At 39.6% G+C, this 27,158-nt stretch overlaps 1 protein-coding gene across 4 annotated transcripts in view; it reads left to right on the forward strand.

Moving 5' to 3' along the window:
- Positions 1-27,158, forward strand: part of HECW2 (HECT, C2 and WW domain containing E3 ubiquitin protein ligase 2) — a 402,919-nt gene that overhangs the window by 254,208 nt on the left and 121,553 nt on the right. For 3 of the 4 annotated variants that reach the window (XM_058440001.1, XM_032755095.2, XM_058440003.1), the window contains exons 4-10: positions 3,581-3,675; positions 8,424-8,499; positions 12,911-13,080; positions 15,420-15,562; positions 17,599-17,699; positions 18,115-19,488; positions 20,668-20,763. In XM_058440001.1, the coding sequence (XP_058295984.1) occupies positions 3,581-3,675; positions 8,424-8,499; positions 12,911-13,080; positions 15,420-15,562; positions 17,599-17,699; positions 18,115-19,488; positions 20,668-20,763 (2,055 nt within the window). The remainder of the gene's footprint in view (positions 1-3,580; positions 3,676-8,423; positions 8,500-12,910; positions 13,081-15,419; positions 15,563-17,598; positions 17,700-18,114; positions 19,489-20,667; positions 20,764-27,158) is intronic. The other variant, XM_032755096.2, reaches the window with a different exon arrangement.

The raw sequence follows: 27,158 nt of genomic DNA on the forward strand, positions 1-27,158 counted from the left end.
GCTGCCTTGAGGGACGTCTTCATTTGTATTTATGAAAATTAGTAAGTCAAAAATTTGAAAATAAAGGGGCTTTTCTGTTTTAAGAACATTCAAATACAGAGTACTAAATCTGTATTTTAGCAATGCTATAAGCAAACGTATCCTGAAGATTATCAAAAGGGGCCCTTATATTGCCATGATCTATGACTGGCTTCAGCTGTCCAGAAGGGACCTCAGAGAGGAGATGCCACTCATCCTCTGCTCTCTTCCTCCTGAGGCTAGACCTGGCTCAGCCGGTATCAGGTCCTTACAGGTTCATACAGGATGCCTTTCCCTTTTCCTAGCTCACTGCCCTCTGAGGCAAAATGCTTTTGATTAGTGTATTCAAAATACTCTTTTTATAGCCCAAAAGAATGGAGATATATATATATATAATATATATAACACATATATTATATATTCGGATATATATAACTATATGCAAATGTTAAAATATATTTCTATACAAATATATATTATATATATATATTTTATATATTTTTTTCATAATTTGAGGCCAGCAGGGGGAGATGTTGCCTGCCACATCAGGCTGTGGGGAAAGCAGCTAGGATAGATGGACTCATTCATTGCTCTTTGGTCCATGTCCTCCATCTCTCCTGCTTATGAACAGGAGGGCTGGGCTCTGTTGATCACTGGGGTCCTCCCTAATCGGATGCTCAGTCATCGTGCCTGTGCTTACTTCCACCTGCCTTTGTATATATTTCTCAGAAATAGCTTTTTACAAAAAAAAAAAAAAAAAAAAAAAAGCTCCTCTTGCAGTCAGAGGTTACACATTGTAGCTGCAACAGAAGCCTATGCCCCGGGCACCAGCTTCCCTTTTCCATCCTTCTGAGTATTCTTCCATTACCTCTTCCAATAACCAAAATATTCAAATATGTTAATCAAAATGCTGCTCTCCCCCTTTGTCAGAGGGGATGTTGCTTAGTTACACCATTTTTAAAAATCTTATATGACGTTCTAAAACATTAAATAACATTTAAAGATGAAAACTCCCACTCAGAGTGGAATATTCCGATATCTTGAGGGGCAGGAATCTTCACTGATGTCCTGCTGAAGGATCTAGCTAATTTCCATCCCTATGCAAACCACTCCTCATTCTGTCCGGGACTGTTTTCCTCTCTAGTGACTAGCCTGTGTGTGTGGTTTTGTAATGGGTGATCTGTGGAAATCCCCTCAGCTTTTTGCTTCTGCGACACACAGCTCTGTAGCATTGGGGGGGGGGGGATTGGATCATGCCCACAAAATCTGCTTTTGTGCAATTCAAGATACATTGATCTTAGTTTCAGGGATTCTACTTTGTCATCTGGGTTGGAGATTTTTGTTATAGCAAGGAATAAAGTAACACCCAAAATGGGTCAGCTAGCAAAGTTGGCATGATTATCATCATTCTCCAAAAAAAAAGCAGTCACCTTTTTTTTTTATCTCATTGTCTGTTACCTAGTCAACTATTAAAACCTTAGGAAAAGCAGATGGCATCCTAACTTGAAACGGACTTAGGGGAAGGTAGCTTATAAAAATGCACTTCTCTCTGTGGAAAAAATGGCCTGCTCACTCGCTAACCATTGATTTGATCTGTGAGGTGCTGCCTGTAGACAGAGCCACGGATGTTTGCTTCCCCAGCATGAAGAGTGTGATACCAATGAGCTCATGTCCAAAGAATTCAATCCCCATACATGTTACCACACTTTATTCTGCTCTGACAGTCCTCGTGCACACTACTTAGCTTTGTTCTTGCAGACTGCATGCTATTGGTCTTGGAAAAAAGCAAGTGGGAGAGTAAAGTTTGCTGAGATCTGTCCAGCTATTACTAATTCAGAAATAACCAATAATCTGTGTTAGTGTTCAGGAAAGTCATTTGCAGAAGAGTTCTCAGGGAGGCAAAGTAATAGTAAAGCTAGAATTCCTGCGTAGTTCATCTCGCCGTTCCTCAAACCCAGCATGCTTCATCTGTGCCTCCCTGCTTTTGCCACTCCTTAACTCTCTCTAGCCCCATTTTGTTCATCCATTAGACCTGTTTTTTCCATGACACCTTTCTGACTCCACCATGTCCTGACTCTAATCTCCACACTCTCTATGCTGTTTGACCTGATGCTCTTCCGTTTTAGTGTGTGTCTTCTGTATTTTGCCATGCCTGTGATTGGCATCTCAGCAGCTACACTACAGAACACCCGCTAGACCAGGAACATTTCCTTGATTCCCTTGCACTGTCTGGCACATTGCTGCCTGGCCATGTGCTGTGACAGGTACGTAGGAAAAATCTTCTGGCGAATGATGCTTATTAAATTATGAATTATTGGGTAGTGATTAACATAAATAATAGAAGGGCTCAATATTTTTACCCCATGACAACTTTTTTTTGAGATTTAGTATTTGGTCATTGGTAGGAAGAGTGTAATGATATGAATTCCTGGAAGAGGATTTTTCTTCAGTTATTATATCTTTCTCTTAAAATAAGGAAACCAAAGACCCTGCAGGAGGCCATTTGGCGCAGTCGGGAAAGTCAGTGGAAGATGAACTTCCTTAGGGAAATACATTGAGCAGCCCCACTTTAATAGTCCTGGTGACTCATTTGAGAGAGGAACTCCCTCCCGTAGCCTAGGATTCTCCCTCCAGGGCCTGCCCATCAGCATCCTTGCATATTTAGAACGACACCTTGGGAGAAATGCATCTCACAGTGACACTTCAGTGACTCAGACGCTTTGTATACAGAGAAATTCCAGTGACTGTAGGTTTGTCTTTAACACAGTTTGGTTTCATGCTTTGGAATTGTAGTTACTTTCCAAAAACCATAATTGGCATTTGTCTTACTTTCTATCAAAGTGGAATTATCAGAAAAAAATGTATGAAATGTGTGGATTGCCACAAGCTGTGAGATATGGACATCAGTTGTTCGTAGATTTGATCCCTGTCTACTGGGTGTATTTAAATGACTTGGAAAATTAAAATAATATAAATGTCCAGACCCTGTCACTAGAGAATCCACTACAGTATACTTCCATGTTTTATTAGACTGCTTTTCCTCTATTTCCATTGAGAGCTACAGTCAATGTAGATAGAGGTTATGAGTGAAGGCTTTGGAATCAGACAGCTTGGGTTTGAGTCCTGGCTCTGCCATTTCTTATCTGTCTGACCTACAGCAAACCTCAACATCTCATCTGTAATATGGGGACAGGAATTTCTGCCTCCCAGGGTTCTGTGAGGGTTCACTAACAACATGAACATGAGACATAACACTGTGGCACATTAAGGAGCACCTCAATAAATGCCAGCTAGTCCCATTCTTATCGCTACACTATTTCTATTTTGGCATGTTGTTTTGGTGCGTCATTTTTCTGATATGTTTGAGAGGTAACAAAGTTTTGGAGAAGCATATAAAATCAAACAGAAGTTGATGTAATCTGTTGCCTCTGAGTGGAAAAAAAGAGGTCATTTAGAGTCATGAGTAGGATTCCCTGAAAGGTGGTATGGTGGATTTCCACAGCTGATTCCTACATGACTTGTTTCACTGTTTAAATTACTGTTTTCTCCAATTGCTTTGCAGCGGAGATAAAAATCTGTTTTAAATATTACCACGGTATTAGTGGAGCCCTGCGAGCCACAACCCCCTGCATCACCGTGAAGAACCCAGCTGTGATGGTGAGTGCCCCTCGCTGCCAGCTTCCTTGTGAGATCCATGCTGGGACTTGATTTCTATTTTTGCCTGTGCGGCCCTGACAGGGTTATGAGGAACAATGAAAAAGGAAACACATAACAGTGTGGGCGCTGTTATAGGAAAGGAAATAGCTTACAAGGTTGGCACACCTGAATCCCTAATTTAAATCAGTGGAAACATAGGATTTGATTTGTAACAGCCGTTTGTAGAGTCGACTCTCCAGGGAACCCATTCATGAAGCAAAGTAGCAAGTGCCCCATTTTGGAAGGTTTAAACTTAGTCTGGGTGACCAGTTGGTAGGAAAGAGTGGCATTCATCTTATGTGAATTTTAACCATTTAAATTATGGGTGATTTACCTGCCAGTCAACTCAAGGAGCTGTTGCTCGGAAGGGACTCTAAATTGGGAGTCACAAATGCACTGTTTTCCTTAAGGTCCTAGTGCTGGTTCCTTCTCAGTGCTGAATTCGGATCTAGTGTCTAGAGATTCTGCTCATATTTTGGGTAAAATGTGGCCACTCAGTGGAAGTCAACTTCTTTAACTTCAGAAGTTGACTTCAGAAGTCAGGCCTTCAGTTGAAGAAACAGATATCTAATTTATTTTGTAGGAAACTTGTCGTGTTGGACTTTTGAAAGAAAGCCTGCCCATTTCCAACATGGCAATTTTGTGATTTTTTAAATTTTATTTTAGAATCTAACAGTCTCACAATACACAGCTCCACTGTATATGGGTGGTTGGACTCAGATGGTTTGGGGAGATTCTTAGAGTCCAAGATATGTAAATTACTTCAGTTTTAATTAGTCATTACTAAAAATGAGGTCATGAAAGCGTAGAAAAAATACTGACTCCCATGACATAGAATCTTTACAACATTGTATGTGTGGGTGTATGTGTATACACACATTTATAGATGCTTGCATTTTTGGAAATAGGCAAGTAGTCAGGTTGAAATTCAGAAAGCAGTCTTTGCAAATGGCACTTTGAAATTGTTCAGGCATACCCTATGCTGTCTCTGATAGTGCTTGTACTTCTGTATCAGGCAGTCTTTCCCTCTCATCTATTCATTTAAACAAATATTCATTAAATATCTGCTAAGTACTAAGCATTGTGCCACTACTACAGATGAAATGACGAAAAACGCCGTCATTGATCTCATAGGTCTGGTGCAGGAGAGAGACATCAATCAAATATTACATTTATTTGAGTGATAATTGTATGAGAGGGAGCAAAATGGGGCAAGAGAGCATGTTCTATGTAGTAGGATTTGTCCTGATCAGGAAATTCCTGGAAGGCTTACCTGAAGATGTGTCCGAGAGACAAGCTGAAGAATGAATAGAAGTTTTATAGGTGAAGAGGGAGGGAAGAGCATTGCAGGCAGAGGGAATAGTGTGTGCAAAATCCTCAACATCTAAGTACTCTGCTCACATTAGAATTATATTTGAGTTTCCATTGTAGTAAACATAGTATAGAATATAAAAGAGAAGCCTACATTTACTATATAAGACTTTGAAGGTCACAAAGAGAATAGCAATTGTTGATTACAAAGTCTGCCATGTCACATAGTAAGCACTGGAACAGACTTTAGTTAATATTCTAAAAAAGAAAAGTTACAAAACTAGAAGAGTGGGGCTGTTTTTAATAAAATCTTTAAAAAAATCATTGTGTCTGAAATTAGACAACAGCTTCCAAACATGATTAAGCATTTTCTGGATTTAGATTTTTTTAGACTTAAGAAATTTCAGTATTTAGATATCATTGAAGGCAGTGGGAGTTTATGGTTTGTTGAACACTGATCTTATTCCATTGATTTTTGCATTGAGATTACTCTGTCAAAGCCTGTGGATAGTTTGGAGATAATTAATTTGCTTCAAACAGGTTTCAGAGCATCTTAAAAGCTTCACAGATACAGCACTGGCAATCAGTATAGTGTATTTTGGTTCAGAGACTGAATAATGCAATGGGTGGTTAATCGATTTCTGACCAAGCTTGAGACACTTTGGTCTATGTCCAAAATTGAAAGGCTGTGCCTCATGGGCACCTCATTTTAGGGGTCAGGACTATGTTTCTATAATAGCATGATGGTCACCTAGGTATATGACATGTGTTTAGTTATGTGACTGACTAACATCCTTGATACTTACAAATCCCACTTAGTACAATTATACCATGGCCAGATACAAAGAATAGACCTTCCACAGGGAAGGAAATGAGCTGTCATGCTAATCATGTGATCTCTTTTCTCACATATCCTATTGCAATGAATTGAAGATAAAAAGAAGGGACCTCTCTGTCATTTGTATTTTGTTGTCATTGTCATTCATCAGCATACGCAGTGATATGTGTCTCAGATACTTGGAACAGGAAATCTTTCAGCTTCAGGGACAAATTAAGGCTGCCATTACTCACTACCATGTATTGTTTCAGCACTTGGTTGACGTTCTTATTTCTGGATTTTCCTGGAATGAATCTATGGAGTGAGTTTATTTTAAAGCTAGTCTCTAAACATTGAGTGCAGATGTGTTTATTATCTGTAATGTCCCTGTATCTAATGGTAATGCCTGGTTTTTCCTGGCTTTATTGTAATGAATGATAAAAATTGAATTATTTGGATATGATTTCAGATGAGCATTTTGCCAGAGTTGTTGTTCAGGACACTTTTTCTGTGAAATCTTTGAGAATTGTTTCAGGAAGCCTTTTGCTAGAGGGTGAATTACATTTGAAAAATGAGAATTAGAGGACATTTTCTTTCGTTTCTCATAATTTCTTATAATTTTCAAATATGTTTTAAATGAAGACAGGTTATGAATTGTTTCAGCCTCATTAAACTCATTTAGCACAAGTATCCATAGCCGACAGAGATGTGTTTTGAGGGGTGGCACATCTTACTGGGGCGTGTGGCCCATTTACAGAGAGGTTGTGGTTTCTAGGATATCTTCCTGTGCCCAGGCACAGAAGGAGTGGCAGGTTACCGAGGGTGTGTCTCAATCATAGTCCAGCGTAGTGTGTGGTGAAAGCAGGATGAGATGGCCACAGCAGTTAGTTCTCTGGCCAGTGTACTGCTGCCTCTGCCCTAGTTAATCTGGAAATGCTGAGTCAGAGGAGTACAATACAATATAATAAACCACACGTGTTTGTTGAGAGCCAACTCTATGACTGAGGACTTGGATCTATAGATGGAAGAAAATGCAGATACCTGGATGGACCCTGGTGTGTTGCAGAAGACATGTGAAGCAATCAGGATGCAGTTAAGTGGCATGCAAAATAGTTTGACTAAGGTATAGGAGTTACAGTGGAGGCAGTAGAAATTTACACTTTCAAAATTTGAATGGAATTTCTCAACTTTGCTTGGATTGGTGATGGCTTTTATCTCCTGGGGATGTGTGATTTTTATAGGAGTGTGGAGAGTGCAGCAAAGATAAAGGGGAGAAAGAGTTTAAAAAAAAAATCAGACCTGGACAGTAGTTAAGTAGTAAAAGCAAATTCAAATCAGAAACTGTTGCATTAGGGGAAAAGAGAACTCAATATAGAATTGGCTCAATTCCAGATATAACAAGGGAAAGTGGGGGTTAGTAGCCAAGAAGCAGGGTTGGAGTGGAGGGATTGACAGATGGAAATTTACGAAGAGCTTAGGGGGATTCTTGTTAAACTGACCTAACAGAATTCTTGCTGATGGCGGGCCAGAGTGATCAGATATCACATGGAGGATGGTGGGAGTTGAGGAGTTTGATCTGATATCAAGGGTGATCACATATTGAGGTTGGGGATTGACTCTAAACTGACTTACCAGGGATTTTGCTAAAACTAAACTCTATAAGGATGGAGATAAAAGCCCGAGGACTGCCTAGTTGAGCAGAGGGCTCCAAAGAGCCTGAGTACAGTTTGCTTAAGGAAAGAATCTTTGTCAGAAGAATTTAATCTAAACTTCAGAATTAAAACGTGGTTCTATTTCCCACATTTGGGTATATTCTGCCTTCAATTCTGTCTCTTACAGTATTGTTGACTTCTTTTGCAGAGTAATATGAAGGTTTTTCTTCCTAATGTACCACAAATTGTGCATTAATTGTACATAATTTGAGAGAAAGGTCTAAATTTGCTAGGTGGTTTATAAATTACTGGCTTCTTATGAGGTATAATTTACTCAAAAGCTTTCAGGAAAAGGTTATCAGTATAATAGCACTGCAAATTCTTATTATTGCTAATTATAATAGCATGTGCCATGTACCCGCAGCACAGTAGAACACAAGCCTACAAGGGAGATAGGACTCCATGTGGATTTTCAGAAATACTTAACGAGAGAGGATAATTCTGTATATATGGATAGGTCTGATATAAATCAATTGTTTCATTTATTCTAGGTTTTCCTAACAAATATGAAGGAACTTGATATTTGGTTTTTAACTAAAGAGAATGTTTAATATAGTAATAGTAATATATTTACTACAAATCAACTATATTCTTATCAAAGGGAAAAAAGACATAAATTAGTTTGATTCATAGTTGTTGGGAATTTTGAAGCTTATATATTTTTTATTTGTGGTAAAGATTAAATTTTAGTCTTTCCTCCAAGAATCAGCATTTGTGTCTCTGTTCCAAGATTGGGAAATGAAAGGACACATGATACAATACCTGTTTGATGCAAAAATCATTGCATTTGGGAACATACATGGTTTCCTAGACAGATCCAGTGGCATCATATGCCTCTGAAACTTCAGACGCATGTTTTTTCTTTTCAGATGGGGGCAGAAGGCATGGAGGGAGGTGCTTCAGGAAACCTGCATTCTCGAAAACTCATTAGCTTTACATTATCAGGTAAGAATGTCTTTAAACGTGGCATCCAGTTTGAAAGTGTACAGTTTCGAAGGTATGAATAGTCACTTCTTTCTATAGACTTTCGTATATGATATGATGATATATGAACTAGTTTTGGGGGGTCATACTTCTGAAAATTCAAGTATATCTCTTACCTGATAAATTAATCATTAATATAAATTCAGAAATTATTTCTTCTACCAAGTTTTCTGGCGATAGACAGTCTATATAACTATGTGTCGTTACTTTAAGAAAAACTGTAACGTAAGATGTGCTAACCTCACTGAGGAGCTTTGATTATTGAAAATAATTTATTCTTACTTCAGCTAGAGAAAGGAAAAATTTGAAGACTGGAAAACAAAAGCCAATATACTTCTTTATCTATGGAGGAATACACATGAAAATTGGAAAGTGAATAAGCCTATTATTTTTGGCGTGTTTTCTGACTAGTAAAATGTTCAAATTGCTTGTATGTTTACCATACAAGTAAAGCACTGCTTTTCAAGTTATGAGACAGGATTCATTTCCAGTTTGTAAGTTTGAGTTAGTTAAAATCAGTAATTAAAAAAAAAGAATAATGTCAGAGTTTACCACTAAAGGGAATTTTTTGGGGTAAAGCATCAATTTATACAAACTGAAAATTTTCATATACAATAATATACATCCGTATATTTGTGTGTACTAGGTTGCAATGTAAAATGTATTTCATACATAGGACACTGTTGGAAAATGTTTGAAGGGCACTGATTTTAGAAAATAAAGTGGTAGTCATAAAGTCAAGAATAAGAAGATCCATATTTGAAATAGAGTTTTAAAACAGATAACTGTGCTACAATACATAGAAAATAAAGTCTAATGGATCTCCTTCACTGGAATATGTTTTGTTTTCATTTTTCTGTAGTTGTAGTACTTCCAAAATTTAAATTAGATCCACTTTTCTTGATTGCAAAAAACAAACAAACAAACACCATGTTGTGAGAGTGAGCGTTAAAATACCTGATCCTGAAACAAGACGCTTCCACAATGAATAATTACCACGTATGACTAAAGTGTACACATCAGTTCATTGCTGGCCCATGGCCTTCTGAGTATCGGTGTTTGGTTTTGCATGTTTCTCCTTTCCCCATGTGAGCTTGCTTTTTTGCTTTGCTTCTCTGGTGAATCTCAGCAGCTGTAAACTAGTGACTTATGGTTCAAATTTGGACAATAAATATGTTTTGTTAGGAACCATCAGGGTTTAAAATATATCTAGGTTTGTAGAAGGGCACTAAAAATAACCACTGCCTGTGGTACTATCTCCCTACCCCTCTTATCTGCCTGTTTCCTAAAAACATTTTGGCTGGACACCTGTGCTTTAAACCTTCACAGTACTGAGGGTCTGAAGCTACTGAAATCCCTGGTGACAGGCAGGAAACAATTTGTCGACCCCGATAGCTCAGAAAATTTAGAGTATGACCACACCATGGGTTTCTTGTTTTTGTTTTTTTAATTGACAGGTAAAAAATGTTTTTTTGTGGTATACAGCATGGTATTTTGATATAAACCATGGGTTTCTTAATTTAAAATTATTACCCTATGCTTTTAGGTGATCCATATCATTCTAAGCATGATACACACTTACTGGTTTTGGCTCTAGATGGGATGTTATTAACTGACTATGTGAGAATGACCATCTGCAAGTTAAAAATCCTAGGGCATTTTCCTAAAAAGTAGGAAGTAAGCTTTGAGGCACAGCCAAATGCTTCTTCCTTACACATTTCTTCCAACATAGCACCTCTGTTCACATGGAGGCTAGCTACCTAACATCTGTTTTGTTTCTTACCATATAGCCAGACATTTGCAGACAGTGTACAGAAATGACTAGGAGCTGAAACCAATTCTATAATGTTAATTCTAAAAAATTAATCTGGTTGTAGCATACTGATAGCGGATGATAATATTTATCTGAGAGCATTTAAGCACTGTAGAATGGCTGCCTACAAATGTTCCACTCTTGATTATCTGTGGATAGGTAGGGGCACAAATACTTGAATTTTATGGCTAAAATTAAAAATGTATTTTCATTAATATTTTAAACGTGCTTCAAATAAAGCTTTACTTAGGACATTTAACACGTCAAACCTTTGTGACTTTGAGTCCTTCTTTGGCCTATTATATGGGGTGGATATTTGTGAGCAATAGCATATGTAAAAGACAAAAAAGAAAAGGTCAGAAATGAGATGGATTAAGGGAACTGAATAATCAGATTAAAAATAATTGGTAGTTTATTGTATTTATTAAGGAAGATTTATTTGTACAGTGTCCCATTGTGGAAAAATTTTGTATCAGGCTTATCTAACAGTGATATTATTTATCACAGTGACTTAATTATCTGGTGGAATGCTTTTTGTTCAAAGGAATATTTTTTGTGAGTGATTTAGCTCTGTCAGACCTTGTGGCATTCATTTCTATGTTACTCTTCATTTACTACAAAGAAATCCCTTTTTTGGGCATAGATTTAATATATAAAGAATATCATTCTTCTGTCTGGGTTCAAGGGCAACATAAGAAAGGCAAGAAAATGAATGTGGCAATTGCCTTTTCTTCTCAAAGCTGTTCCTTGCTGAAGAAAACCATGTGAAAGTAGCATCATTAAACTGACAGTAAGATGCAAATTCTGCATTTAATAATGAGTACATAGTTTATGAAGTGTCAGGAATGGGGACTGCAAGGCTAATGAGATTATGGCAGCCTCTCTGAAGTGCCTATCTAGTTCTTTACCCATCTTTTCCTTCTCCTACTGATTTTCAGATCAAAGATCTTGCTATATATTTCATGCAGCGTTCTCAATGCGCAGTGGCTCACGCCTGTAATCCCAGCACTTTGGGAGGCCGAGGTGGGCAGGTCATGAGGTCAGGAGATCAAGACCATCCTGGTCAACATGGTGAAACCCCATCTTTACTAAAAATACAAAAATTCGCTGGGTGTGGTGGTACGTGCCTGTAATCCCAGCTACTCAGGAGGCTGAGGTATGAGAATCGCCTGAACCCAGGAGGCAGAGGTTGCAGTGAGCCAAGATCACACCACTGCACTCCAGCCTGGCGACACAGCGAGACTCCATCCAAAAAAAAAAAAAAAATTGCTCTTAGTTTAATTTTTAAATATTTGCAGATATATCAAACTTTCCCCCTCCACTGCCAGGTATGTGTCATTAGACATTTCTGGAGTGTTTTCAGCACATGTACCTCGGCCATGAGTTCTTGTGGGCCACTGGTGAGCCACCTCCTGGGAGCACCCCTTCGAGAATACGGTTCTATGGGCAATTTCAGGCCAATTCAATTTTTTTAAGAAAGACCTTGTATTTCAGGGATGGGCTTGTGTGGGATGACCCTGGTGACCTCCTATAATTTAGGGTCACTATCCAGGGTCTGGTTGCCAGCTGATCTGGGTAATCCAAAGGTCCTTGGAGGTTTGGGGCCATATGCAGAATTTCTCTCTGAACCACAGTGTTCAGAACCTCCCTAGATTAATCTTTCAGCATTTTCTAAGATGACTTAGCTCCCAGGCCTATCTTATTCAAGCTGATATTCTCAGAAATGTTGAAGACTCCGTGGAGCCAGCTTTATTTCCTGACATGTTTGTGTCTCTTAGCCTGATCATGGAAAAACATACAGTCTCCTCACTAAATGGACTTTGGCTAGGGCTTTTAGCAGCATATAGTGTGAAACAGCAATTTGTGAATCTAAGGTGAGTTATAGGACATTCTTCAAATTTTAAGTTACTTTACTGGCTATTTAAAATAGCAGATAGCACTTACATTTCAGAAAACATTTCCCCTAACATTCATCACATTTATGGAATATGTATGACATTTTAAATGTGGTACAAATGAATATATGCTCTGATGTTTCATCTCCAATTAAACTTAGTTCTATGTCTATGTAGAAGATTCATTTTTCTCTCATGAAGGAACATGTATTTCAGTGAACGGCTTACTAAGTATTTCTCTCAAGACATTGCCTGAAATTCTGGTTGCCGAATTACATTGCCCTAGGAAAAAGGTGGTGAAGATGCACATGTTGGAATCAAGAGTTCCCAGGAAAAGTCAGTTTAGGGATATGACGTGGTGCTAAAGGTTTGGCTTCACTTTTGCCGCCTGTTAGGTGACCCCTCTGCTGAAATTACTACCATAACCCATTTGTCTTCACTTATCTAAGCAATCGTAGTGTGAATAACTGCTATTGTGTTACAGAGTCGTTTCTGTTTAGAGCTTCCTGTGTGTTTAAGAATAATTGTCTTTGAGCTACTTGTTCTAATCAGGACATATGGATCCTTCCTTCTTCTGTCCCTTGTTCTCTCCCTTCCTCCTTTCTTTCCTCCCTCCCTCCTGCTTTCTCTTTGTCCCTCCCTCCTTCTCCCTCTTTCTTTAAAGATCTTAGGGCAGTTGGGCTAAAGAAAGGGATGTTCTTCAATCCTGACCCTTATCTTAAGATGTCAATTCAGCCAGGAAAGAAGAGCAGTTTCCCCACCTGTGCCCACCATGGGCAGGAGAGACGGTCTACTATCATCAGTAACACCACCAATCCAATTTGGCACCGAGAGGTAAGATGATCCTCGGGGGCCTCCTACTTGACGGTGAGGAAGTCAGCCCAGTCTCTCTCTTTCCTCGGGACTTTTGCATCCTCAGGTCGTTTATGAAGTGTCTAGGGGTTCTGTCGGGAAAGGGGTACAATGAGAATGAGCTATTCCCATCTCTGTAGAGCCAGGTCTAGGGTAAGACAAATGAAGCTGTCACTTCAGGGGAACAATTTAAGGAGCCTCCAAAAAACCCAATTGCTAAAATAAAGATCTTAATGCAGTTTTTTTTAACTCACAATTAATGCAAAAAAATCATGATGAATAAAATATGAAAATTTAAAATAAGGACAGGATCAGTAACATTGCCTTGTAGAGTCATAGTGGGGCCTGAGGCAAGAGGAAAAATCATCAATACTGATCTTGTTTTTATTTAAAATTTTGATATTTTGTTGTAGCATACATTTAGTACAAATTAAAGGAATTTCTCTCTCTACGGGCTTTGGCAAATGTTTTATGAATTTCTAGAGTTTCGTTAATTAGATGAGCCATTCAAGGAGTCATCATCCTGAGTGAAGCCAGATTGTGTTGATGGTATTTTAGACTTCCTCACAGCTACAGTATGCTACCAGTCATCTTAGTATACCATATCAGTGAAATCAAGCAAAGGGTTTTCTCATTTGAACTATGGAAAGTCAAAGAATGAACAAACAGACACTTCTTATGTAGTGAGCAAAGCTTGAGCTCTCCCTCCATTTCTCAGAGATCTGAGGCATGTATTTACATAACTAGTGTGAGAATGTTTCTGGGCTGGCATAGGAGTTACACAGTTAATTAGATCATACCCTAAATATTTAATGACAACAATATGTTCTAACAATGTTGTAGAAATATTTAATTGGAGAGAGGTGTATCAGAGGATCTAAAACCAATTGCAGAAAAGATATGGTTATCTGAGACTTGCCAACACAGCAAGGCATTTCTCCTGGGCAGTTCTTATGGTTTTGGATATTGAATATTGCTTGTATTCTTACACTTGGTTGAAGAAACTTCTGATGATCTCATCATGGTAAAAAAAACTCTTAAGGGCCTGCCACTTAGTCTAATGCATTTCAAAGCCTAGAAGAAATAAAAATATATCTTAATATGATTCTAGAAGGCACATAATAGATATGATAATGAAACAAGCAGTAACTGTTTTCCTAACATTTTAAATTTGCAAAGTTTTTGACCAAGTCACCAATGCAAGCCTGAAAGGGAGGCATGAAGGATGAGATTATTATGTCTTCATTTTGGTGATTAAGAAATTGAAGCTTAAAGTGTTTATAGGACTAGCTATTCAGAGACAGAAGTGGGGCTTAAACTCGGCTTTTTTATTCTAAGCAAGTACTTTTTTCCATTAAGCAGACTGCCAAATTGCTTGGCCCTTTGGAAAACCTTAATTATTATGACTAGATAAACCTAGAGGCACCTAAGTGGAAAGTTGGCTAACACTATTCACATCACTATAGTTGCATGGATACTGTCATGGAAGCAGTGAAATAAATAATTTAGGTTAGATTCCTGGCACCATCATTTACTTATCCTGAGATTCTCATCTTTAAAAAGAAAGTTATATTGTTGTAAAGATAAAATGAAGATAATATATGTAAAAGTCTCTGTAAGTGAGTAAAGCTCTTCATATTTATTTTATATCCTTATTAATGTCCAATCCAAATTTCCCCAGTGGCATTCTTAAAATGAAAACAACAAAAGCTATCTTAACCCCATACTTTTATTTTTCTGTCCGAGAAGAAATGACCCTGTATGCCTTTTAAACTTAAGGAAAAATTCCATTTAAACATTGTTTTAACATTTATCAGGGAAACCACAGTATTCTGCAGATGTTCCTATTTTAACCACTAAGTGGAGGAGTATTTTAAACTATGTTTTGCAACTTCAGAATTTCATGAGATTAGGAATTCAAATTGTCAATCAAATATACTAGTTAATTCTAAACCATTCTATAACAAGATATTAAATATCAAAGAATTGAGATACAATAAATGTAGGGAGTACTAAAATTGCATTGTGCATAACTTAATATTTGATAACATCTCCTAAAACTGTGAAACTAGGAAGGGCTGCATGATTGACTGAGAGGGCTTCTTTTGTCATACAGATCCTTGACTGCTGCTTCTTAATCATGGTGAATGCTAATGATTCTGAGTGAATAAAGGACTGACAATAGCTGCAGCTATTTCTAGCTATGTGGAACTCTGTATGTTGTTAGAATTTAAGAGATACAATTTCCTATACAAATAAAATGATATAGTATCATATTTGTCTTTCTTTTAAACCAGCATGTTATCTGTTTGTGTTTTCAGAAATATTCCTTTTTTGCACTTCTTACTGATGTCTTAGAAATTGAAATTAAAGACAAATTTGCCAAGAGCCGTCCCATCATCAAGCGTTTTCTGGGGAAACTAACCATTCCAGTCCAGAGGCTGCTGGAGCGACAAGCCATTGGGTAATCAGCCCTTACCTTTGGGGATCTTGCTGAGATTAGTTCATATAGGAAAAAATGACATGAAACTTGGTAGTCCTAGGACTTTTCATACTGAAAAGAAGTAGTAACACAATTCTTTTAAAAATAAAAGTGTCCTACACTTATTAAAATGTACTTGAAAAAAATAGTTTATTTTAATTATGTTATGTTTTTTGCGTCTTTATCTTTTCAAGATGTACCCACCATTAATATTTCAGTGTCAAATCTCATAGTGTTTGATTGTCTCTCAGTATATTGGAGTTTTTTATAAAACCTTCTCCCTAGGGCGGAATTCTTGGATCAGGTTGATGCCTACCTTATCCTAAATAATTCCATCCAGAGAACTTGTTACTCTTGAAAAGTGGAAACAATCTTGTCTTGGAGCCATTTAAAACGAGACCTAGACTTGAGGAAGTGTTATAATAAAGCTCCTAGACATATACATTCATTCAAGCAACTAAAATTTATTCATTGACATTCTCTTAAAATTTAGTTAATGTGTAATTAATGTCTATTTTCTTTTTGTGAGCTTTTTGTAAGTTGTGAGTAAAGTAGTAAGTCATACTGAGGAGATAGAGAAGACCAAAAACAAGTTATTCAAATTAATAATGCATAGCTGACTAGAGGCTCTAAACTGTACAGTGGAGCAAAGAGTAGATAGAAGAAACATTGTGTCTTCCTTCTGAAATAGCCATTAGAGGGCAGAGGTGGAGTGATTTGGCACTATCTTTTTGATGATTTTCCTTAATTAAGAATAAGTTGGCCGGGCACGGCAGCTCATGCCTGTAATCCCAGCACTTTGGGCAGCCGAGGTGGGCAGATCACCCGAGGTCAGGAGTTCGAGACCAGCCTGGCCAACATGGTGAAACCCCGTCTCTACTAAAAATACAAAAAAAATTAGCTGAGTGTGGTAGTGGACACCTGTAATCCCAGCTACTTGGGAGGCTGAAGCTGGGAGAATTGCTTGAACCCGGGAAGTGGAGGTTGCAGTGAGCCAACATTGCACCACTACACTCCAGCCTGGGCAACCTGGGCAACAAAGCAAGACTCTGTCTCAAAAAAAAAAAAGAGAAAAAGAATAAGTCATTTAATTCAGAATAAGATTGTTGCTTGTGTGTAAGAAAATGAAATGACTACATTTGACTTTGATAAAGAGACAGACTTGAAACAGATGGACAACTCCATCCTTCGGGAGGCAGACAGTCCAAGCCTGGGGCCCAGGCAAGGCAAAAACTGAACCTGCTTCCAGATCTGGGATATGACCCCACCACAGTGGCACATCTGGCTTTGCCAACCGTCCCATCAGCACTGCTTACAAGGCACCCTGAGAATCAGTGATAGGCCAGGCTTCCCAGCGGGGAGGGCCAGCAGCTCCAGCCTCCTTACTCTACAGGTGAGGAAGGAGAGCTTAGCGGTCCTCTCCCCATCACACAGCCAGGGCTGCTGTCTTGGCTATGAAGGGCCCTTTCATTCTTGTGTTCTTGTGCTTCTTTCCCCTAACTCCCAGCTCCTGTTCTTCAGAGTATGGCACAGTGCCCTACGTGCCATGTTGGGTGATAATCCTTAGCCGTGAGTGTCCTTTTAGAACCAGCTTCCTGTTGTGCTAAATGCTGAGGAACCAGGCCCTCTCCCCTTTTACACCCGAGTCAAAAAACCCCTAAAACTTGAGGCCTTTCACAACTCCTTTATGACCTTCAAAAGGTCCTTTTCCTGGTCACCCTTAAAAGTGAGAGAGTGAATCAGTGTCCTTAAAAATATCACATAGCATATGATATCTTGTGCTCTTAATAATAATTTTTCTTATGGCAACATTTCCTTTTATCTCTGGGTTTATAAGTGTTCCATTTGTATGAATGAATAATATTACATTGGACTATAATGTGCTTTGAGCCTTTAATGTTCTTGTGAGTCTGAAAGTTTTAAGAGAGATAGGAGGGATTTGGTGGGTGGCCTGTGGAAAGAAGGCGAAGGCTGACTCCAGCGTAGTCAGGATGAAAGAAGCATTTCTCTTCTTGCAGTGATCAAATGCTCAGCTACAACCTTGGCAGAAGGCTCCCAGCTGACCACGTGAGTGGGTACCTCCAGTTTAAAGTGGAGGTTACATCTTCTGTTCATGAAGGTGAGATATAAATATGTCTGTATGAATACATTGCTATAGGAAAAACTTGTTAAACCTAACTCAATTGTCAGTTTGCTTCTGAACAGAATTGAATTCATGTTCTGTTTTGAAAGTAAAATAGCTGTCAAATAATTACCTGCTGAAATTTTCTAAGCAAGTAGGAAAGCCTGTTTGCCCAAAAATGTCTCTTAGATTGATGCCTGCATTTTGAAACTGGGCTGTAGAGTTTTCAGCCATGCTAACATATATAGCTCCTGTGCCAAACTGACTAGCAGTCTCCTCATTTAGTAGTGAGTGGTAAATCTTAGCAAGTCAGTAGAAAGCCCTCAGTGGAATGACTGATTTCTTTGAACTTATTGGTGGCAAAGCAAATAGGTCATAAAACGTTCATTTGTTATTTCTGGTTAATTTTTAGAAATGCTGTTTTCTCATTCAGATGCCTCTCCAGAAGCTGTTGGCACAATACTTGGAGTCAATTCTGTGAATGGAGACTTAGGTAGCCCTTCCGATGACGAGGACATGCCAGGGAGCCATCACGACAGCCAGGTGTGCTCTAATGGGCCAGTTTCTGAGGACAGTGCTGCTGATGGGACTCCCAAGCATTCATTCAGGACTAGCTCCACTCTGGAAATAGACACAGAGGAATTAACTTCTACTTCTTCAAGGACCTCACCTCCCAGAGGACGTCAGGATTCACTCAATGATTACTTAGATGCTATTGAACACAATGGCCACTCCAGGCCGGGGACAGCGACCTGCTCTGAGAGGTCCATGGGCGCCTCTCCGAAACTGAGGAGTAGTTTTCCCACCGACACAAGACTCAATGCCATGCTTCATATTGACTCGGATGAAGAAGATCACGAGTTCCAGCAAGACCTGGGTTACCCATCTTCCTTGGAGGAGGAGGGAGGCCTGATCATGTTTAGCAGGGCATCCAGAGCTGATGATGGAAGCCTGACATCTCAGACAAAGCTGGAGGACAACCCTGTTGAGAATGAGGAAGGCTCCACACACGAAGCTGCTTCCTTTGAGGATAAACCAGAAAATCTTCCAGAGCTTGCAGAGAGCTCCTTACCTGCAGGCCCAGCCCCAGAGGAAGGCGAAGGCGGCCCAGAGTCTCAACCCAGTGCTGACCAGGGCAGTGCTGAATTGTGTGGCTCTCAAGAGGTAGATCAGCCCACAAGTGGGGCAGACATGGGGACTTCTGATGCATCAGGAGGAAGCCGAAGAGCCGTCAGTGAGACCGAGTCTCTCGATCAGGGCTCTGAGCCTTCCCAGGTGTCCTCTGAAACAGAACCCAGTGATCCTGCCAGGACAGAGAGTGTGAGCGAAGCCAGCACCAGGCCCGAGGGAGAGAGTGACCTGGAATGCGCTGACAGCTCCTGCAATGAGAGTGTGACCACGCAGCTGTCCTCTGTGGACACGCGGTGCTCCTCTCTTGAGAGCGCACGGTTTCCCGAAACCCCAGCCTTTTCTTCCCAGGAGGAGGAAGATGGAGCCTGTGCAGCAGAGCCCACCAGCAGCGGCCCTGCCGAAGGGTCGCAGGAATCCGTGTGCACTGCTGGTTCTTTACCTGTGGTACAGGTGCCCAGTGGGGAGGATGAAGGGCCAGGGGCAGAATCGGCCACTGTACCTGACCAGGAGGAGCTAGGGGAGGTCTGGCAGCGGAGGGGGAGCCAGGAGGGAGCCGCAGCTGCTGCTGAGAGCCCACCCCAAGAAGAGGGCTGTGCTGGGGAGGCCCAAGGCACCTGTGAAGGGGCAACTGCCCAGGAGGAGGGCGCTACCGGAGGTAGGATATGGACACCACTGTGGCTCTTGGCTGGAGCGTAGCTGTGCAGAGAGAAGTTCTGTAGTTTTCCCCTCAATGTAAATAAGGCCGCAGGTTGCATATTACCTGAATTCCTCACCTTGAGGTTCAGCAGGCAAGAAGAGAGGCAAGATTGAAAACAGGGCCAGGAAGAGAAAGAAACAGGTAACAAATGTGCGGGCAGCTGAAACCCTTCCTGTAGATTAGGCCTCCTGTTTCAGAGTGGGGAGACCAAAGGACTTAATCACATAGCTAGGAAGAAGGCAGCATGATTTGCATCCAGATGGGCTTGAGTTCAAATTCAGTGCTGTTTTAAAAAATGGCTCTTCTGCTGCTGAAGTAACAGGCCTGTTAAACAGCAGTCTTCAAACTTAAATAATGGGTCTCTATTGGAACCTGGGTTTGTAGATACACAACGAAACAGGCTGGCAACTTCAACCTTAGTGTAATCTGCAAAGGTTATGAGAAACACCTAGCCACTCCTCCTTTCTAAAATTTCACAGTGGAAGATTAATATATGCTATGCATCAAAGGTAGTGTTTTTGTCTTCTACAGTTTAGGAATGTCAACTAAGTTAGGTGATGCATTCTGACTTGGAGAATAAACTGTCTTTGTATCCAAGGACACAAATTTACACCTGAAATTTGTATTACGCTAAGGGAATGCGGCTCTCTAGAATGATTCGTTTAAAATGCCCTATAAGGATGCATTAAAAATCAAAGAGCAGTTTCATATGTCTGGCTGGCATAACTCAGAAATAGGAATGATTTTCTTATTCTGTAATTTATTTTTCTACCTACATGATCCCCTTCTTTTCTTCCTCCTCCTTTTTTTTCAATTTTGTTTCCTTCATTGTATTGTAGCCACCATGTGACCCTAAAGCATTAGCGCATGACCAGGACAGAGGCCATTATGGGTGAGGGATGAGGCAGGGGAAGCTGCAGGAGGTGGGGATACATGCAGAGGACATTTCTTCAGGAAGCCCTCTTCTAAGCATTCACCTCCTATTCTCTTCTTTTGTTTCTAGCTCCTCATATGGGAAATGAGACTAAACAGAGAAAAGAAACTAGCCTTGGGATTTATGTTAGGTTTTTTATAGAGAGTCTGTTTTGATACTGAAAGAGAAAACAATACCTGGTAACTTTCTACCTTTAATCCTAGGTTCTCAAGCCAACGGCCACCAGCCACTGCGATCACTACCTTCAGTGCGCCAGGATGTTAGCCGGTACCAGAGGGTGGACGAGGCTCTCCCACCAAGTGAGGACCTGTTAGTTAAAAGGGCCCACCTTAATCAAAGGGTGAAAGGTGACAGGCAGACCCATTCCCATGAGTCTTAAAAGATGGATATGTGGTCTTCAAGCGGAAGGAATCTGGGGGTTGCCACTTGGCATAGTAGGTGTAGTCCGGGATGTGCTAGGCCAATGACTCTTCTCTGGCACCATTATGCTGAAAGAAAGGGCAGCTGTAAATCCTGCATTGCCCATATAATAAGGGAGGTAGATCCAGATATTTTGGGAAATTGGAAGCAGAATAGAATTTTTTAAAATTATGCCTAACCACAGCATGAATGTTCTTTCAGCTAATAGACAAATTGGTACACTCTCTTAGAAAAACCTCACTCTATGTAATACATTGCCTTTTTGTTCACTTACAGCATTTAAAATCATTAAGCACAAGGTTCTGATTTTTTTTCTTAGGGATATGCAGAGAAGTATTGTTAATTTCAGAAATTAGTCTGCTAGTTATTTGGGACATGACAATTAGCTGGGGATTTGAAAGACATTTCATTTATTTCACTTTCAGAAAACACTTAGCACTTAAGGAGAAATGGTGGAGGATTAGGGATGCTGGGATACAGTTACATAATCTGTATTCCAAGTTATGAGTGATGCCCCTAGCCAATCATAATCCAAATGAAGTGTAAACTCTATTTAAATTTCGACAGTCCTTTAAAGAGTTGTAGCTGTATGACAGCAATGCATTTTGATGAATATTGATAAAGCCTGGTAAACATTGCTTTAAAAAAAAAAACACACTGGAAGGTACACCCTTTTGCCTTACCACTTTCCCTTCCTGCTCACCCCCTCCACTTACCCATCTTATATGTGATCATGACAACAAGCTGATGCCTTGGTTCCTCTGTTTTAAAAATGGTGGGACATAAAGAAGGGAGGGGACGCATTTAAAGGGTTACAATTCTGAGTGATTAGTCTTGCAAGTACTGACAAAAGAGCTGAATGGTACTATGGAGAGTTTAGCAAAATATCAGCTTAATCCTTTTAAAGTTCTTTTGGGCACAGATCTTTCCCTTGTTTGTTTATTTGGATAACTAAGGGCCATGACTCATAGGAAACATATTTTAAGCAGTTTAAAATAAAATGGACTGAGAGATTAATTAACCTTGTGTCATCTTAAGCAGGTAGAGGGGCCCAGGGACCCAAGAGGGCCACAGAAAACTTCCTTATTGATAAAACAATTGGTAAACCTTTAGAGAAAAGATGAGTCAAAAAAGGAAAATGTTTCTGGAAGATATTTAGGTATAATTGGAGCAAAACAAATTCAGAACACTAGGAGAGAGTTCTGGGAGAGCTTTATTTTTATGTATACACAGATTAATAGTCATTTAGAGTTTCAGAGGGTTGGACAGGAGCATTGCAGAAGTGCATTGATAAATCACGTCTTCCTAGTCATATCCAATTGCTGTAATTTTTGCTGTATATAAGTTTGGTCTCCTGATTGTATTTAATAAAGACAGATACTTTCCTGCTGAAATTATGACCGACCACTGTTTGTGACATCTCAATGTATTGTTTAAATACTGGTGTTTGCATTACACCTGTAGATACATCTTGGGAATTTTTTTTTTTTTCATGTGCACAATGTGCAGGTTTGTTACATATGTATCCGTGTGCCGTGTTGTTCTGCTGCACCCATTAACTCATCATTTAGCATTAGGTATATCTCCTAATGCTATCCCTCCCCCCTCACCTCACCCCACAACAGTCCCCGGAGTGTGATGTTCCCCTTCCTGTGTCCATGAGTTCTCATTGTTCAATTCCCACCTATGAGTGAGAACATGCAGTGTTTGGTTTTTTGTCCTTGCGATAGTTTACTGAGAATGATGTTTTCCAGTTTCATCCATGTCCCTACAAAGGACATGAACTCATCATTTTTTATGGCTTCCTTTGGGTATATACCCAGTAATGGGATGGCTGGGTCAAATGGTATTTCTAGTTCGAGATCCCTGAGGAATCGCCACACTGACTTCCACAATGGTTGAACTAGTTTACAGTCCCACCAACAGTGTAAAAGTGTTCCTATTTCTCCACATCCTCTCCAGCACCTGTTGTTTCCTGACTTTTTAATGATGGCCATTCTAACTGGTGTGAGATGGTATCTCACTGTAGTTTTGATTTGCATTTCTCTGATGGCCAGTGATGATGAGCATTTTTGCATGTGTTTTTTGGCTGCATAAATGTCTTCTTTTGAGAAGTGTCTGTTCATGTCCTTTGCCCACTTTTTGATGGGGTTGTTTGTTTTTTTCTTGTAAATTTGTTTGAGTTCATTGTAGATTCTGGATATTAGCCCTTTGTCAGATGAGTAGGTTGCAAAAATTTTCTCCCATTCTGTAGGTTGCCTGTTCACTCTGATGGTAGTTTCTTTTGCTGTGCAGAAGCTCTTTAGTTTAATGAGATCCCATTTGTCAATTTTGGCTTTTGTTGCCATTGCTCTTGCTGTTTTAGACATGAAGTCCTTGCCCACGCCTATGTCCTGAATGGTATTGCCTAGGTTTTCTTGTAGGATTTTAGTGGTTTTAGGTCTAACATTTACGTCTTTAATCCATCTTGAATTAATTTTTGTATAAGGTGTAAGGAAGGGATCCAGTTTCAGCTTTCTACATATGGCTAGCCAGTTTTCCCAGCACCATTTATTAAATAGGGAATCCTTTTCCCATTTCTTGTTTTTGTCAGGTTTGTCAAAGATCAGATAGTTGTAGATATGCGGCATCATTTCTGAGGACTCTGTTCTGTTCCATTGATCTATGTCTCTGTTGTGGTACCAGTACCAGGTAGCGTGATACCTCCAGCTTTGTTCTTTTGGCTTAGGATTGACTTGGCGATGCAGGCTCTTTTTTGGTTCCATATGAACTTTAAAGTAGTTTTTTCCAATTCTGTGAAGAAAGTCATTGGTAGCTTGATGGGGATGGCATTGAATCTATAAATTACCTTGGGCAGTATGGCCATTTTCATGATATTGATTCTTCCAACCCATGAGCATGGAATGTTCTTCCATTTGTTTGTATCCTCTTTTATTTCCTTGAGCAGTGGTTTGTAGTTCTCCTTGAAGAGTTCCTTCACATCCCTTGTAAGTTGGATTCCTAGGTATTTTATTCTCTTTGAAGCAATTGTGAATGGGAGTTCACTCATGATTTGGCTCTCTGTTTGTCTGTGATTGGTGTACAAGAATGCTTGTGATTTTTGTACATTGATTTTGTATCCTGAGACTTTGCTGAAGTTGCTAATCAGCTTAAGGAGATTTTGGGCTGAGACGATGGGGTTTTCTAGATATACAATCATGTCATCTGCAAACAGGGACAATTTGACTTCTTCTTTTCCTAATTGAATACCCTTTATTTCCTTCTCCTGCCTGATTGCTCTGGCCAGAACTTCCAGCACTATGTTGAATAGGAGTGGTGAGAGAGGGCATCCCTGTCTTGTGCCAGCTTTCAAAGGGAATGCTTCCAGTTTTTGTCCATTCAGTATGATATTGGCTGTGGGTTTGTCATAGATAGCTCTTATTATTTTGAGATACGTCCCATCAGTACCTAATTTATTGAGAGTTTTTAGCATGAAGAGTTGTTGAATTTTGTCAAAGGCCTTTTCTGCATCTGTTGAGATAATCATGTGGTTTTTGTCTTTGGTTCTGTTTATATGCTGGATTACATTTATTGATTTGTGTATGTTGAACCAGCCTTGCATCCCAGGGATGAAGCCCACTTGATCATGGTGTATAAGCTTTTTGATGTGCTGCTGGATTCAGTTTGCCAGTATTTTATTGAGGATTTTTGCATCAATGTTCATCAAGGATATTGGTCTGAAATTCTCTTTTTTGGTTATGTCTCTGCCAGGCTTTGGTATCAGGACGATGATGGCTTCATAAAATGAGTTAGGGAGGATTCCCTCTTTTTCTATCGATTGGAATAGTTTCAGAAGGAATGGTACCAGTTCCTCCTTGTACCTCTGGTAGAATTCGGCTGTGAATCCATCAGGTCCTGGACTGTTTTTGGTTGGTAAGCTATTGATTATTGCCACAATTTCAGAACCTGTTATTGCTCTATTCAGAGATTCAACTTCTTCCTGGTTTAGTCTTGGGAGGGTGTATTTGTCGAGGAATTTATCCATTTCTTCTAGATTTTCTAGTTTATTTGCATAGAGGTGTTTGTAGTATTCTCTGATGGTAGATTGTATTTCTGTGGGATCAGTGGTGATATCCCCTTTTTCATTTTTTATTGCATCTATTTGATTCTTCTCTCTTTTCTTCTTTATTAGTCTTGCTAGCGGTCTATCAATTTTGTTGATCTTTTCAAAAAACCAGCTCCTGGATTCATTAGTTTTTTGAAGGGTTTTTTGTGTCTCTATTTCCTTCAGTTCTGCTCTGATTTTAGTGATTTCTAGCCTTCTGCTAGCTTTTGAATGTGTTTGCTCTTGCTTTTCTAGTTCTTTTAATTGTGATGTTAGGGTGTCAATTTTGGATCTTTCCTGCTTTCTCTTGTGGGCATTTAGTGCTATAAATTTCCCTCTACACACTGCTTTGAATGTGTCCCAGAGATTCTGGTATGTTGTATCTTTGTTCTCGTTGGTTTCAAAGAACATCTTTATTTCTGCCTTCATTTCATTATGTACCCAATAGTCATTCAGGAGCAGGTTGTTCAGTTTCCATGTAGTTGAGCGGTTTTGAGTGAGTTTCTTAATCCTGAGTTCTAGTTTGATTGCACTGTGGTCTGAGAGACAGTTTGTTATAATCTCTGTTGTTTTACATTTGCTGAGGAGAGCTTTACTTCCAACTATGTGGTCAATTTTGGAATAGGTGTGGTGTGGTGCTGAAAAAAATGTATATTCTATTGATTTGGGGTGGAGAGTTCTGTAGATGTCTATTAGGTCCACTTTGTTTAGAGCTGAGTTCAATTCCTGGATATCCTTGTTAACTTTCTGTCTCATTGATCTGTCTAATGTTGACAGTGGGGTGTTAAAATCTCCCATTATTATTGTGTGGGAGTTTAAGTCCCTTTGTAGGTCACTGAGGACTTGCTTTATGAATCTGGGTGCTCCTGTGTTGGGTGCATATGTATTTAGGATAGTTAGCTCTTCTTGTTGAATTGATCCCTTTACCATCATGTAATGGCCTTCTTTGTCTCTTTTGATCTTTGTTGGTTTAAAGTCTATTTTATCAGAGACTAGGATTGCAACCCCTGCCTTTTTTTGTTTTCCATTTGCTTGATAGATCTTCCTCCATCCCTTTATTTTGAGTCTATGTATGTCTCTGCATGTGAGATGGGTTTCCTGAATACAGCACACTGATGGGTCCTGACTCCTTATCCAGTTTGCCAGTCTGTGTCTTTTCATTGGAGCATTTAGCCCATTTACATTTAACGTTAATATTGTTATGTGTGAATCTGATCCTGTCATTATGATGTTAGTTGGTTATTTTGCTCGTTAGTTGATGCAGTTTCTTCCTAGCCTCGATGGTCTTTACAATTTGGCATGTTTTTGCAGTGGCTGGTACCGGTTGTTCCTTTCCATGTTTAGTGTTTCCTTCAGGAGCTCTTTTAGGGCAGGCCTGGTGGTGACAAAATCACTCAGCGTTTGCTTGTCTGTAAAGTATTTTATTTCTCCTTCACTTATGAAGCTTAGTTTGGCTGGATATTAAATTCTGGGTTGAAAATTCTTTTCTTTAAGAATGTTGAATATCGGCCCCCACTCTCTTCTGGCTTGTAGAGTTTCTGCCAAGAGATCAGCTGTTAGTCTGATGGGCTTCCGTTTGTGGGTAACCCGACCTTTCTCTCTGGCTGCCCTTAACATTTTTTCCTCATTTCAACTTTGGTGAATCTGACAATTATGTGTCTTGGAGTTGCTCTTCTCAAGGAGTATCTTTGTGGCGTTCTCTGTATTTCCTGAATCTGAATGTTGGCCTGCCTTGCTAGATTGGGGAAGTTCTCCTGGATAATATCTTGCAGAGTGTTTTCCAACTTGGTTCCATTCTCCCCGTCATTTTCAGGTACACCAATCAGACATAGGTTTGGTTTTTTCACATAGTCCCAAATTTCTTGGAGGCTTTGTTCATTTCTTTTTATTCTTTTTTCTCTAAACTTCCCTTCTCACTTCATTTCATTCATTTCATCTTCCATCAGCAATACCCTTTCTTCCAGTTGATCGCATCTGCTACCGAGGCTTCTGCAATCTTCGCGTAGTTCTCGATACTTGGCTTTCAGCTCCATCAGCTCCTTTAAGCACTTCTCTGTATTGGTCTTTTTAGTTATACGTTCGTCTACTTTTTTTTTTTCAAAGTTTTTAACTTCTTTGCCATTGGTTTGAATTTCCTCCTGTAGCTCAGAGTAGTTTGATCGTCTGAAGCCTTCTTCTCTCAACTCGTCA

The sequence above is a fragment of the Hylobates moloch genome, unplaced genomic scaffold (assembly GCF_009828535.3).
Source record: "Hylobates moloch isolate HMO894 unplaced genomic scaffold, HMol_V3 SCAFFOLD_1, whole genome shotgun sequence".
Lineage (NCBI taxonomy): Eukaryota > Metazoa > Chordata > Mammalia > Primates > Hylobatidae > Hylobates > Hylobates moloch.